Source organism: Corylus avellana, chromosome 10 (assembly GCF_965113065.1).
Source record: "Corylus avellana chromosome 10, dhCorAvel1.hap1.2, whole genome shotgun sequence".
Taxonomy (NCBI): domain Eukaryota; kingdom Viridiplantae; phylum Streptophyta; class Magnoliopsida; order Fagales; family Betulaceae; genus Corylus; species Corylus avellana.
The window spans coordinates 688,540-704,154 of NC_142499.1; the positions used below are offsets into that span (position 1 = coordinate 688,540).

At 36.4% G+C, this 15,615-nt stretch overlaps 2 protein-coding genes across 2 annotated transcripts; both read right to left on the bottom strand.

Annotated features, from left to right (window-relative positions):
* Nucleotides 1-93: 93 nt before the first annotated feature.
* LOC132191611 (Pollen Ole e 1 allergen and extensin family protein) lies at nt 94-1,518 on the bottom strand. The gene is made up of 2 exons (XM_059606697.2): nt 1,350-1,518; nt 94-413 (listed from the first exon to the last, which is right to left on the bottom strand). Exons 1-2 carry the CDS (start codon nt 1,516-1,518, stop codon nt 94-96), a joined length of 489 nt encoding a protein of 162 aa, XP_059462680.2.
* Nucleotides 1,519-2,491: 973 nt separating this feature from the next.
* LOC132191898 (DEAD-box ATP-dependent RNA helicase 38) lies at nt 2,492-8,233 on the bottom strand. The gene is made up of 8 exons (XM_059607025.2): nt 7,907-8,233; nt 6,925-7,212; nt 6,299-6,526; nt 4,976-5,041; nt 3,696-4,097; nt 3,478-3,586; nt 2,856-2,941; nt 2,492-2,759 (listed from the first exon to the last, which is right to left on the bottom strand). The coding sequence occupies exons 1-8, from the start codon at nt 8,159-8,161 to the stop codon at nt 2,697-2,699; spliced, it is 1,497 nt and encodes a 498-aa protein (XP_059463008.2). The 5' UTR covers nt 8,162-8,233; the 3' UTR covers nt 2,492-2,696.
* Nucleotides 8,234-15,615: the final 7,382 nt, after the last annotated feature.

Consider the following 15,615-nt stretch of genomic DNA (forward strand, 5'->3'; position numbering starts at 1 on the left):
GAATTTTGAAGAAGAAAAACACAATAACTTAAGAAAAAACGATATTTCATCATAAACATCATTAATAGTGGGCTTCCCATGGCTATCACCCGATTATTCGTTGGTATTGGGTTCTTCACACAATGGGTTTGTAAAGTAAAATGGGCCTAGCATGTATTTAATCACATCTCGGTACACCAACGTCGGTTGGTTGAGCTTCACTCCTCGCCGGCCACCAGCGAAGTCTGTGAGAATGTTGCAAGTTGGTTCCGGTGACGACACCAGTCTCACAGAGCATAGCTTGGCTTTGAGTTCCTTCCCGTGTACGTATTTGTTTACAGCGATGTCAAATTGGCCCAATTCATCGGTCAAATCACTCGCATAATACACAACTCTACTTCTTTCATCCATGCATGTTATTGATACCTTGCAACCTGCAACAACCCCAATTTACACATATTATTTCATGGCGTCAATCAATGGTTTCAACCCTTTATTACTTGATGAGGCCAATCGGATTTAGCTTGGGTATAATTTTTTAAATTGTCTAGATATAATAACTCTACCATCTTTCGAAAAATTTGAAATTGAATCTATTATGTTAAAAATGTTAATTAATCACCACTTATTTCAAAGGTTTGATCCTAGGACCTTTGGCTTTGATACCATGCTAAATTACCATTTATTTCAACAAATTAAGCTGATAATAAGAGGTAAGTTTAATTACTTAATCAATATTTTAACAAAAAAATTACAAAAGATCTTTTGTAATATTTTTTTTACAGTAGCTAAGCCAAATATGAGTCAATCAATGGACTCAATACTTTATTAGACGAGCGAGGATTGACTGCAATTTGCTAACCGAATTATAGTCAATTCGAACAACCCTCCGTGAGAGATAGGTACAGGTCCATCTGCCCACTAATCTCATGGGCAAGTGTGAGGCTACTACTTATCCTCAGTAGCTTGGGTGTATGGCCTATTACTACAAAAAATTCGAGCTTTTGTGATGTGTCTACAGTACCTGGTTTTCAAAACATCACCAAATGGTAACGTGTCAAACAGTAAAACGTCACTAAAAAAAGTGTGCTCCGGCACCATATAGGGCCATCTAAATTGAAATTGCAGCTAATCTCCATATATATATATATTTTGACATATCCACAAGGAGAGGGATAGGGAAAATATTTTTAAATTTGATATCCACACAAGAAGAGTGATAGGGATAGGAAAAAGAGATTCGAATTAGGAATCTTCACTTCATGAGGAGTGGTCTCCAACCGAGAAAATCTCCATCGTTATTAGACACAAAATTAACAAAAATGTATGGATTTGAGAGAGAGATTAGTTATAATTCCTTAATGACATACCTTTGATGGGCTTGCCACCATGAACCCATTCGTGCCATCCCTGAGTGCAATCCTGGCACAGTACCTTTCCACCTACATGCATGACCCCGGATTCCTTCTGAGCTACACCTAAATTGGTGCAACCCATTAGAAGTGATGCTGCAATTATCACCAACACAACACCTCCCATCTCTCTTCTCTGTCTCTCTCCAAAGCAAGTGTTTCTTTGTGAAGAATCTCCAAAATTGGGCAGAGATGAGCAGCATTCCAAAGGGATACATATATACACGAGTGGGAGTGGAAGGGCACTACTTGGGACGTGCAATCCACCAAGTGTGTTTAATATAATACGTGTGTACATTTAAAAATCTCTCTCATGACTAATTATTGTTAATCTAGGAATAAATAATAAAAAATTAAATATTCCATATAGACTTTGGAGTTTGGAAGCAGAGTCAATGAGAAGTTGAGTCATTAGAGGAAACGAGAGATTAGAAGGAAAATGGAAATATGGTGTTTTATTAAATATTCTAATTTTTTATTGGGCACTGTAAATATGATAATTTATACCAAGTTCTGATTGAAGTTATTCTCAAAAGGAAAACAAAAAACAAAGTAACAAATTAGAATCACAATGCTCTATTAAATTTAGACATAATTTCACATGCTCTAAGAATACATATTAAGTTAATAGATTGAATTGAACAAATTTCCTCAACCAAATTTAGAGAATAATTTTGTCCATATATTAGTAAGAAAGGTAATTTGTGAGTAGGAAAGTATCAAACATTTATTTTGCTTTTTGTAAGTAGTCTAACCATGTAATTAACTACTAAATACCAAAACTAAGATAACATGATAATAAAAATTAACCTTTAAATCACCGAGGGTTTTGCAAAAAGAAAAATCATAGGCTGGTCTTTGGATCACCAAAGGTTTTGTGAAAGCGAAATGCTAAGATAAATTTATTCCCAAATGATCTATTTCCATCCCATGTGATCTAGGGATGGTATTCATTTGAGAAGCAAAATTTGGAGAAATTTTTTGAAAAAAAACTAGTATTTCACTTTGTAAAAAGAAACACGTCATCATATGACAATTATAATAATCTAACTAAATGGCATTACTCAATATATTATGAAACACAAGAAACCCAATTGCAAAACTCAAACTTATTTGTAGAAACTTGATGTACAAATAATGGCATAAGAAGCCAAATTACAAATGCAAACTTGATTGTAGATCAAAAAACTTCCTATTGCGTTAGCATATACAGAATAGGGCTCCAATAAAAAAACGAAAACATTAACCAAAAACAATATTAAACAATGCCGAGGGACAAGGCCCTATGAGTGAAACTCAGGATCATCACGACAATCCCGCCGCCTTAAGGGCATTGTTGAAATCTTCATCACTATCCCAAGATTTCACCTGCAAAAACAGTGAAAAAATATAATTTAGAACTACAAAAGCCAAAACATAGTGTAAAAACATAAACAAGAAAAAGGAAGAGGGAGTACAAATTACCTCTACGACTTTGGAGCCAAAATACTGCTCAATTTTTGACATGAGCGTCTCATCCCTATTACCACACAGCAAGTTAAATACAGCTCCTGTAAGGTTCAAATAGATCTGGTTAGCTATTCGATTTCACATTTCAATAGTATATTCAGAAATTAAAAGTTAAGAAATGATCAAGAGAGTTGGGATCAATTAACAAAGTCATGCAACGGAGAGCTCCCATCACTCCGGAGAAAAGGTGGTGTCTTTTGTTTTTTGTTTAAAAAAGTGTTTTGATACGACATAAATGTGAAAACTGTTTTTGTGTTCTGATGAGTGTTTTGTATTGTATTTTGAATTATTTGATAATGTTTTTGTTTTTAGAAAAGACACGGCTTGGACATGCAATAAACAAGTTTAGGGCATGCTAACCTCTCCCTGACTTGTATTAGCAAGTCCTTAAAATATATAACATACCCAAAGTATCATACTATATATATAATGTACAGAATGTTTGATAATTACCACAAAAGTGTGATTTACAGAAAATTACTCCAAATAAAATGAACTAGAACTAAAAGATCATGCTTTGAGTCAAGCTAGCCAAGCATTGTGAAGAAAACAAAGTCCTGAAACATGAAAAACTCACCCTTGCGGCCAAATCGCCCTGCCCTTCCAATCCTATGCAAGTACACCTCATAATCAGGCTCCGTGGTTTCATGCTTCACTGGAAGATCATAGTTAATGACCAGATTGACCTGCAGAAAAAAATTCTCAGCATGTTAAATTTAAAGCACCTCATCATATTAACAGAGAAGAGTTGAAGAGAGTTTTTTTTTTCCCCGAAAAAGGAGTGGGGGGAAGCACCTGTTGCTGGTCAAAGCCTCGGGCAAGGAGATCCGTTGATATAAGAACTTTAGTTAAGTTATTTTTGAATTCTTGGACTATTTTGTCTCTGTCTTCAGCACTGACAGCACCTTGAATGGTAGTAACTGCATAACCAAGGTCAACAAGTGCCTTGTGCAATATGCTGGCACTATTTCGCGTACGCACAAATATAATTGTCTGCCCCAGGTTCTCTCCCAATTCAAGTATTCTGTCTTTAATCACAAGAGTCTTCGTGTGTTCATCAGGACAACGAACTTTGTACTGCTTCACAGCCTCTAAAGACAGTTCTTCCTTTTTGACAAAAAGTTGATTATGGTCTTTGACTATCCTTGATACAAAATTTTTGACATTTTCATTAAACGTAGCAGAAAACAGAAGAACCTGAAAACAAATTGGTTATCAAAACAAGTCAACCATTTTTGTTTCAATTAGACAAAAAACTCATATGTTGATCAAGATAACCAATCAAATATCTGATAAATCGAAACTTGCATATGCTAGTAAATCTATGTCAACATAACTAATAGCATAATCTTTTGTGCATGATTGATTAATCAGCGCATCATACAGAAACAGTCATACAAACCCCGTAAACAAAGAAACATGTACTGCCTTTTATTAGAAGATTTTATGAATGGCCAACGGCTCTAGTTGAGGATGAATAGAAATAAGGGAGATATTATCAAGCAGACCTACATGCAAAGCAACGTATAGAGGAATACTATCGCAAATATCAATCTCTAATCTAGCTACAACCTTACCTAACAAAAGGAGTAATGAATAAGTTTGCAACAGATCTAATGCAATCTTTACTTCAAAAATAATTAATATCTGTGTGTGTGTGTGAGTGTGTATATTTAAAAAAAATTCTCAATCCTTTATTCTCTATGGGAACTTTTGCACAGTCCTTACTTGAGATGTTTATATTCCCTCAACAATATTTCATACACTGACAGTTCAAATTTTAGAATTTATTCAGGTGCTTATTACCCTAAAGTTTTAGGAAATAATTTTCATCAATCACCTTTGATATCATTCTCACTGGCACCACACCTATGCTGAAATTTTGAGCATCACATATAGGGAACTGTATCTAAAATTAGTGGTTAAAACTAAACGGGTCTACCCAACTTCACAACTAATTTAAAATCTTGGAAGATTTAACTAAGAAAAATAAACAAAAGTAAACAGCCAGGACTCATTAAGCAAAGCTCATTAGGAACATATCCACACACATAAACCACGTCAGTTGAACAAACCTGGCAGTGAGAACTAAGTTTTTCAATATCCTTCTTTATTCTCAAGGAATCGTCCTTAAATCCGTCCTACATCAACAAAACGAGCATGAATAATCAATTTTATGTACCTAAAGATTAAAAGATTACATACTAAATTTAAAGCAATTATCCACATGCAGGTATTACCATAACAATAAAGCAAATAATCATTTGAAAGAAGTAACATGCATGTAATTGGTATTCATTTTTTTTTTATAAGGAAATTTTATAAAAAAGTGCCAATAAACATGATTACATTAGTTCCAATAAGGTACCAGCCAGCAAATACACTTCCTAGTACCTTATGATCCAACTGAAACCCCCTTATCCCCCTAAACCCCCCCCCCCCCCCCCCCCCCCCCCCCAAAACCAAAAAAAATGACCAACCCCAAAACTTTTCCCCAACTGTAAATGTAATATATATTGTACTGAGACAACAGAATAACATTTCCATAAATGCAAGTGAACTAAACTCAAGATCAACCAGTAAAGTATCAAGCTTAGTGCACTCTAATTGTTTCTGCTAGACCGGCATAATTTCCCAGGAACCCATAAATATTTCTGCTACAAAAAAAAATATTAACTACTGGTCTCATTTGAATGTGAATGTAGGCATTTTACGTCCACCCAGCACTGCTCTGTCTTCAACAAGCAACCAATATTTCACTATTAGGCATTAGCCAACCCAACATGGGAACAAGTTGATGCCTATGCATCTCTATCTAAAGATCAATATATGTATGTGGTGACCATTGTTTATGAACTTCATATATGTCCAAGAAGCAAAGTTTGGTTTTAAACACTACGTAATTCTTTAGTGATCCAAAATACTGATCTGCTCTTGAATTCAACTGACAAGGACCAATTACTGTATGAGATTCCTGCTTGAATAATTCAGGTAGCCACGGTTCAAAGTTCGAAATATGATACATAAATAGAGAAAAATAATCTTCACATACAGTAATCATACATGCACGCAACTCAACCAAAGTACTGATCTTCTCTTGAATTAAACTGACTAGGACCAATTATAGGTTGCCATGGTTCAAAGTACGTAATATGATACACAAATAGAGAATATATAATCTTCACATGCAGTAATAGTGCACACAAGCAATTCAACCAAATGGTTTAAAAATCAAGATACCACAAGATTAACCATATAGTCCCAAACAAATAAATCTGTCCACCCAAGCAAACCAAAGATCTAGATACAAACAAAATCAAGTAATGAAGTTTTTTAGATGTAATCATAATACTATGAATTTCACCAAATATAAAAATAATCACCAAGATAAAATCTACCTCGGCAAGCATGTGATCAGCCTCATCAAAAACAAGAATCTTGATTTTAGTCACGCCCAATTTCCTATTTAACATCCATTTCTTGATCGTACCAGGAGTTCCTATGACTACTTGTGCTGAGATCGGCGGTTGTTTTGATATTGGCACATAATGTTTGCTATCCATTGGCACAGCACACTCTGAAGTTATACCTGTGTACTTCCCCATCTTCCGAAGAACTTCCATGTTCTGCCAGATAGATACAGTTAAAATTCATTTAGTGGTATGACACAAAAGCAAATGAATACATTTCAAAAACTTCTTGTTTACCATCTGAGCTCCAGAAAATGTGAACCAAGGATATCATACTAGAATAAATTCTTTCAAGTTCAAAAGCATGAAATTCAACAAACACATTGGTTCAAGTTTCAAAAATGCACTTTAAGAAAATCGGATCATTTCTAAATTATATTAAGGACAGAACCGTCAAAAGTATTTCATCAAAGGTTGTGTTTGGTTCTTTGCTAAGCTTTGGAGATAAGGACGTAGAAAAATAAAACATTTAATGTTTACCCATAACAGGCCTTTCTATACATTTTTTTGAAAAATAAATATCAAGCAACAAAATAACAAGAGCAAAACCTGACCTGAATAGCCAGCTCTCTTGTGGGACAAACACAAAGTGCTTGAGGCATCTTCAGCTTAGGATCAATGCGACTCAACATCCCAAGCACAAAACAAGTAGTCTTACCAGAACCATTATGTGCCTGAGCTATCAAATCTTTGTGTGGAGGATTTAATATCATCGGTAAACTAATACCCTGGATTTTGCTGGGCTTCTGGAACTTCATCTCCACATACAAGCCCTTCAACAGCTCTGGTGACAAGTTTAAATCCTCAAAACTACTAGCAGATTCATACGGTGTATCAGTAACCTGCATCAAAAGTAAAATTGATCTCAGCAACAAGAGACTGGAGCATCCCTAAAGAGCAAACTACTTATACGGTCAAAACCCTAATTCTTGGTTTCTCATCAAAATTAAAACTTTCATTTAGTATCCAAAAATGAAATCAACCTGTACAACTATTTTCCTTCTATTATATTAAACTAAAACAGAAACAAGAGATTTATATCCTTTTATTTTCCTACATACTTTCAATAACCAATCCCCAAAATCAAACAGAGCAAACATGTATCTTCCTCGTATTACATCAAAAGAAAGCAAAAACAAGAGATTGAGGCTCAACATCCACTTTTTTAATTTCTTGCAATTCTCAAGAACCAAACCGCCAAATCAACCATAGCAAAGTGTTTAGTTGGTAAAAACCCCAATTTTAGTTCAGGACAAATATGAAAGATATGATATTTATAACTTCTCAATCATATATTCTTTTTTTTTTAGTTGACCAAAACCCAATTGTCTTATAACCTCTCAATCTAAACAGAAATAAGATATTCAGATTCAAGATAACCTTTCTGATATTTTCATGCATATATTCTCAACAAACAAACAGCCCAAAATCAAATGTGGCCGACGTATTTAGTTGATCGCAATCCTAATTCTCGTTTCGGATAAATATCTTTCCGCTCTTATATTTTTCTTATATTTCTTGGGTGGGTGATCGTACCGTTGTGACGTTAGAGTCCTGTGGCTCATTGAGGAACTTGTTGATTTTGCTCTCGTCGTCATTGATCGTCAAGGCCTCGACCTTCAGCTCCGAGGCGGCTTTCTCCACTGAATTCGAAGAAGACGAGCTCGGCTCCTCCACAGGATCGTCCTCTTCGTCTCCCCACCGCTTCGGCGGTGCGTTCACCGGCGGTACATTCTGGGGCGGTGCGTTCTGGGGCGGCGCTTGCGTCGTATCTTTTGCGGCGTCTGCCATTTGAGCTAGAGAAATCGCAGGCGAAGGATCTAGAGGAACTGAGTGAGTGCGAACGAAAAACAAATAAAGCCGCTATATATAATGTACATAGCGTATGATTCAAGTCAGCTTTTACTTTTTTTTCTTGTAATTGTTTTTCCTCTTTACCTAAGGAAAGAGTGGGCTTGGGAATCACGCAACAAGTTTCACACTGACTCAACGGTCCCAACTTTTCGAAATTCATTATGTTTGTGTGGGCTTTGTCAGGCCCAGACAAGCAAGGTATGAAATTTTCAGGGCCGGCCCTGATGTCTACTTTTATTAATTTATCATAATTTATTATAAGTATGTTGCTTATTAATTTATAATGTGATTGCAGGTTAGTGAAGTATTAATACCCTCCCATGATCCATCTAATTACATATCGACGTGTATTAGTAACTTGTAGGTTAATTATAGGTCTAGCATTATTTATTTATCATTCTGTATATGGATCCAATACAAATCTTTATCCAAATAAGAATCTTTTATTTGGAGGGAAAGATTGTCAAAATTATATTGACAAAGCAAGATATCATTGGCTTGGCATATGAGGTGTTGAAGCACTTCGCGAATATTTTATTAAAATGCAAGAAATAAATGATAGTTTTTATTATGTGATGAACGTAGATGATGATTGTAGGTTGAAAAATGTTTGTTTGGGTTGATGCGTAAAGTAAGACAGCGTATAAATATTTAGGGGATGTCATTACATTTAACATGACATATTTGACTAATAGATATCAAATGCCATTTGCTCATTTGGTAGGAGTGCATCATCATGGATAATTAATACTTTTTGGGTTTTGATTACTATCAAGTGAGGATATGGATGCCTTTGTTTGGTTGTTTTCAACATGGTTCAAATGCATCAGTAGCCGAGCTCTAAGTGCTAAAAAATAAAAAATAAATAAAAAAAAGGTGTTATTTATAACATATCAATATAAGGCTAAAAAAGTTGCAATTGCAAGAGTGCTTCCAATAACCTGATATAGATCTTGTTTATGGCACATTATGAGAAAACTTTTTGAAAAGCTTTGATCACATGCTCAACACAATGGCATTAAGAGTTTGTATGATTTTCAGATGTGTGATGAATTTGAGGAAAGTTGGCAAAGTCTACTTGAAACTTATAATCTTTAGGATAATGCATGGACATGTGGGTTATATAGTGAGCAAACTCATTAGATACCAATATATGTGAAAAATATATTTTGAGCCGAAATGACTACTATATAACGAAGTGCAAATATGGATGCATTTTTTTTTTATTTTTTTATTATTTTTTTTTTATGGTTATGTGCACTCGGGGACTATGCTAAAGGAATTTGTTGACCAATTTGATAATGCTATGAGGAAAAAGGATGAGAATGAGAGTACTACTAATTTCAATTATTTTAATAACTCTATTTCATTTATAACCCATTATTCTGTTGAGAATAAATTCAAAATGTTTACAACAATGCAAAGTTCAAATAAGTCGAGAAAAGTTTAGGAGACATATGTAATGTAATTGCTCTTTTCTTAAAAGGAAATGTACAATTTCTACCTATCAAGTGACCGATGAAGTAAAAGTTAATGACTGCTTCATAAAAGAAGTAAGCTTTTGTGTTTACTTCAATGAAGAAGAATGTGAAGCGAAATACACTTGTGACTTGTTTGAATTTAGAGGAATCTTATGCATGCCCTTACTGTTAAATCAATTCCACCAAAATATATTCTTAATTGATGGAAGGAAGGACTTGAAGCAAAAATATATTTTTGTTAAGATCTAGTAGTTACGGTGGCTTGAATGACAACCCTAATGCGCAAAGATATAACAAAATGTGCAATTTCTTTTTATGAATTAAGCATAGATCACATCAACAAACAAACTTGGAACATTACATAAAATGTGATGACTCATGTAGACATGTTAAAAGGAGGAAGACCTTGACTCAAGGTGTGAACCCATTTTACCTTTCCATCACCTTTCGGGTACATCTTTTATAAGTAATGAAGCTATTGATATAAGTGTCCAAAAAAGTGTCTACAGTAGAAATAGAGGTTAAGAGGTTCAAAACAAGGAAGAATCAACCGTTCAGTGACCAAAATGCCAAACAGAAAAGAATAAAAAAATGAGTTTTTTTTTTTTTTTAATTAAATAGGAAAAGGGTTTCAAGTGATCAAAATACCGAAAAGGGGTGGGTTCTTCTACAATAGACCCAAACATATAAATTACTAGTACAGGTAACAATAACAAAGTAGGAAATTGACCAAATAATTAGCCTGATCATCTCAAAGGGACCACATAAAACAGTTTTAAACGTAAAATGAGTACAGGAAAAGTCATAAACCTCATGAAGTTTACAAACCCTAATTACAGGTGTAAGAACCCCATTAGGTCCAAACCCATCTGCACTCCCAGCAAAGAACATCGACTACCCATGGGAAGTCAATATAGGATAGGCACAGGTAAGATCCAGATCTAGAACTGATGGAAATGGAGTACTGTCTCCGGAAGACTAAAACCCACAAAACCCAAACGAAAAAACAGGAAATACATGAAAACAAAAGAAAAAACAGAAAAGTAAAAACAAGCGGAAATGCAATATAGAACCCGACAACCAGCTGTGGTGGCGGTGATGAAGGTGGAGGAGCGGCCGGAGGTGCACTGCCCTGAAACTGTAGGACATGCACCGGCGTGTGGAGCTCAAGCTCCGGCAAGTGTAGAGCAAAAGGTGGATCGCATGGAGGCGGAGAAGAGCTTGGAGGCCGGTGGTGACGGTGGAATGGTCTACTGCTCGGGGTGTGGGGAACACGCGCCGGCGCGTTAGATCCAAGCTCAGGCGCGTCAAGATCACGCTCCGGTGAGTGCCATGCTGGTGATGGAACGGGCGGTGGCCTTGGAGAGCTGGGAGGCCAGTGATGATGGTGGAATGACGCGTATAGGCCCGGGTCACCCTAAGGACAGTAGATCGAGTTTTTTAAAAAAACCCATCTAAGAACCAAAGAAGATTCGGGCTGCAAGGTGGAGGACGGGGTGCGGCGAGCGGCCAAATGGGGAAGGAGGTGGGCAACCCAAGGCAGCAGGGAGATGGACGACAGAAAATGAAGCAAAAACATTGTGTATTTGGGCGACAAAAAGGCGAGAAAAACAAGCAAAAACAACATTGCAAAGTCGAAGAAGAAGAAAAGGGGGAGGAGAGTAGGGAAGCCCTCCTCCTCCAAAAGCCACACTGATGGTGGTTGAAGACCTCACAAGGAGGTAGTGTATTCTCTACCTAGAGAGAAGGAGGAGCTTCTCTCACTAAAATGAGAGAAGCGGGCATTTTTTTTTAAAAAAAAAAATGAGGTTGTTTATTTCTCTTCCTACTTATATGTATATCTTGGGTCTAAGAGTCACATCAATTTTAAATTAACACACAAAAAAAAAAAAGGAAAAAAAAAGGGTTTTCATTTTATCATTACTCTACCTGTCCAGGCCATAGGTAGCAAAGTTTCATTTCTTTATATATATATATATATCACTACCAATAAAAGTAACTGACTAAAGTAAATAGAAAGTGTTGGCTATTCTGCTATTTGGTGAAATGGTTTCCAACTTTCCATGGTTCAACCTTGGATCACCACTCGGCTTGGAAATAAATTGTTGGATTCTGAAGAATCGTAGGATCTTGTATAATTAATCTCAGGAAGGATTTCTCCCGTTAGGGTGGAAATCCTGTGGAGATCAAAAGAACTTGAAGAACACTCAATCTCACGTACGTAAAACTAACGTACGTATATTGAGATTGTAGGAATTATATTTGTGTTTTCCTGTGACTCTATTTATAGAGTCTCAACTCAACTCTTCACCAAGAGTTGTGTCTCTTGACCGGTTACCTCCACGGGAAGTTATATTACCTTCCTGTATATTTATACAATCTAGTGTGGGGATGACCACACTTATAATAGTGTGATCACCCTATGCACCTTCATCTCCCACTTGATCATACTATTATGATCGGTAATAAAACCCTAGTTGTACATGTTTAACTTTGGTACTATAAAACATGTCAACTCCTTATCTGATAACGCTTCCAGACAATAATCAGATTATAACATCTTTGATGTGTACACACTTATGTTATTTCATATGATTGCACCTTTTTACCATATGTGTCTTAAAAACGACATACTAGTGGTGACTTTACTTGCTATATAATCTAAGCAAATAACATTAATTATCCATAGTTGAGAATACAGTCCACACCCAAACTACAATTAATGATTTTTACATAGTAACCATATGTAAACTTGTATTGAATTTTTCATTCAATTTCTTATCTCCAAGGTTATCCCTATTTGAGATTTACATTGACACTTCTTTCCGATGACTATCGGTATATAGATACTATACCAAACTTAACATAATGCCTTTAAGTGGACTTTACACATTTATGTCTGTTTATGATATCTATATTCACAAGTGTCATTCACCCAAGAATGTTCATTACATTTAATGAGGCGTAAGAAACGCATACCATCATTCATTCAGGCATTCCCTGAATCCTTCTGATTATGCTGTTTTTACCATTAGTTGAGCATGATTACCATGGTAGTAATAATTTTGCCCCATGCCAACTCTCATCTGTAAAACCTACAGATTGTCGTCAGATCATGACATGGCTATACGTGCGCACGTTTTCGTCATCTTATCTGACCGCATCCTTTACCATATACTTCCTTACCGATAGTATATTAGGGATGACTTCATTTCGCTATCTCTCAAACGAATGGCATCAATTCTCCATGGTTGGGAGTATAGTCCACACCCATTCCACAATTGACGACTTTAGTCGTACACAAAACCATGTGTCGATCTGCGCTAAATTTTTGATCAAGTACTTCCTTTAAAACCATTATTCCTATGGTTTTCCTTGATACACCTTATTAGCGTCTTTTTACACTCTCTGAGCATAGATACTATCCAATCTCAACATAATGCCTTTCAGTGGACTTTACATTTATGTGAGATGTAATATCCGTACCTCATTAGTGTCATCTACCCTTAACTGACCAATTCTTTTCCCATTAGGTAGAAGTGCATAAAATCGTTCTTCCAGGCATCCCCGGATCCTTCCGACTATGCGTCAACCCATGTAGCTCTCACCTAGGTGTATTTCAATCCATTGTTGCTACATGCCCACTGAATTCATCCAGAGGCAACCCCTTGGTCATAGGATCGGCTACCATCTCTATTGATGAAATAAATTCAACATTTATTTCACATTTCTTCACTATATCTTGAATATAGTGATAACTTCTATAAATGTGTTTGTCTTTGGAGCTATGTGCTCCATTTTTTATTAAAGAGATAGCATACTTATTATCATAAAACACATTTATTGGTCTACTAGGTATACCTAAATTAAATTGTCGACAAAAAATTAAATCCAAACCAAATTACTTACCTTTGTGCTGCATGTAATGTACTAAGCTCCATTGTGAACTCCGCAACACAGCCTTGTTTCTTTCTGAAACCAAGAAACAACCATTCCACCAAATAGAAATATGCATTCACTTGTAAATTTTTTTTTATCATCTAGATAACCTGCAAAACCTGCATCGCTAATACTTGTCATAACATACATGAGGATGCCCATAGCCTGGGCATAGGAGACATTTTCATTTCTTTGTTATTTACTCCTCATTTCTAGAGCACATAGTCACTTTGCTCTTCGCAGACAAGTGTGCTCAAAACTTTACAATTCTCTAAATTGTACCTTTTGAACACTTTATTCAGATAATTTTCGATCCAAAAACAATAATCTTGAATTTCTATATCCAGAAATTCTTGTACCAAGAACATGAGTGTCATTACCCATGTCTTTCATTTTAAAATTTGGATCTTGAGAATGCCTTTTATTTCATTCATCATATCTGAACAATTATCAGCTAACAATATACCATTAACATATAATGGCTATATTGTCAACTTATCTTGGCACCTCTATGTGTAAACATAGTAATTTTAACAAACTCATCTCATATCCTATTTCTAATTATGACTTGGTGGAACTTCAAATACCACTGTGTCATTATCACTCAGAACATAATGATCTCTGAGTATACTTGACGGTTGCCTTTATCTCTTACTCCTACTGTTTCCATCACTTGCATCCACAAGTGATTGATCATTAAACTTTCTATTACTCCCACTGTTTTGAACCTATGTGTCTTGTTCATCTTGTAATGGAGTATTTTGTAGTTCTTGACATTGAGGATCTACATTTTCTGAAAGTTAGATTATTTCCATAGGAGTAATTTAGTTGGCATTCTGAAGAAAGATAGCATCCCTATTTTCTATCAATCTTTTCTCAGAATAGTATATTTTGCACCCTCTACATAAACCAATAGAGCTGTAGCCCTTCGAATCAGCTTTCCAACGGTTTTTGAACGGATCAAATCGGAGTTAAAATGAGCCAGAACGAGCAAAATTACCAAAACCCTCTTGAATCGGCCGGTTCAGGTGAACCGGGCGGTTTTCTGGTGCTGGACCGGGTCTGGTGAATCCGGACCTCTTGAACCGCGGGTTGAATCCCGGACCGGTTATCGGGTATGGGCGGTTTGGCGGGTCGGGCAATTTAATTGCCGGTTGTTTTTCAACAAATCGGGCTTTTGCGGGTTGGGCTCCATTTTGGGCCGGAGCGGAAAGGCTAACGGATTGGGCTGCACTGATGGATCGTTATGGTGGGCGTGCTCCAGGAAGCGTGGAGCGGGTCGGTTGACCCGATCCAAGACCGAAACGGCATAAAGGTTAGAAATCAAAAAGAAACCGCCGATAGCGTTGCTCGAACCGTTGCCTTCTTCCTCGCACTTTCTCCTTCGCAAAGCCTCGACCATCAGGCTAAGCACGGCTGATGATTCATTTTAACCGAATAAATATTAAAGATTCTTTGGAAATCTGTTCCACCATTGTCTTCTTCCTCCAGACCTCCTTCTTCCTTTGAAATATTTTCTTTCTCCTGCGATACTTCCTCTGCCCAAACCGGTGCCTTTCGGGTCTGTTAGGGATTTTTCTCCAAAAATCTCTTCCTGCAGTCCGTCTTCTTCAGTGAATCCCGACTGACCATCCTTGCTTGCTTCTCCATCGCCGTTTTCACCGAACAAACACTCTATTTAATTCCTTGTAAAAAGAACAAAGTCCCATAATCTATTCTGTCTCACTTGCTAAATCCGAGAATACAATGCCTTCCTTTTCTCAATATTTTTTACTTTCCTTTCCTAGAGAAGGGAGAAAAAGAAAGAAAGAAAACAGAGATTTGGGAGATCCGGTGGCTTCACTCCTGTCTTGGCACGAGATCTGGGCCAAGCACACAGGAATCGGATTCTTGTTCTGGATTCAATATTCTCTAACTTCGCCCAGATTGAAAGTTTGTGTGTAGGATTTGTGGGTGCAAATGGCATCGAAG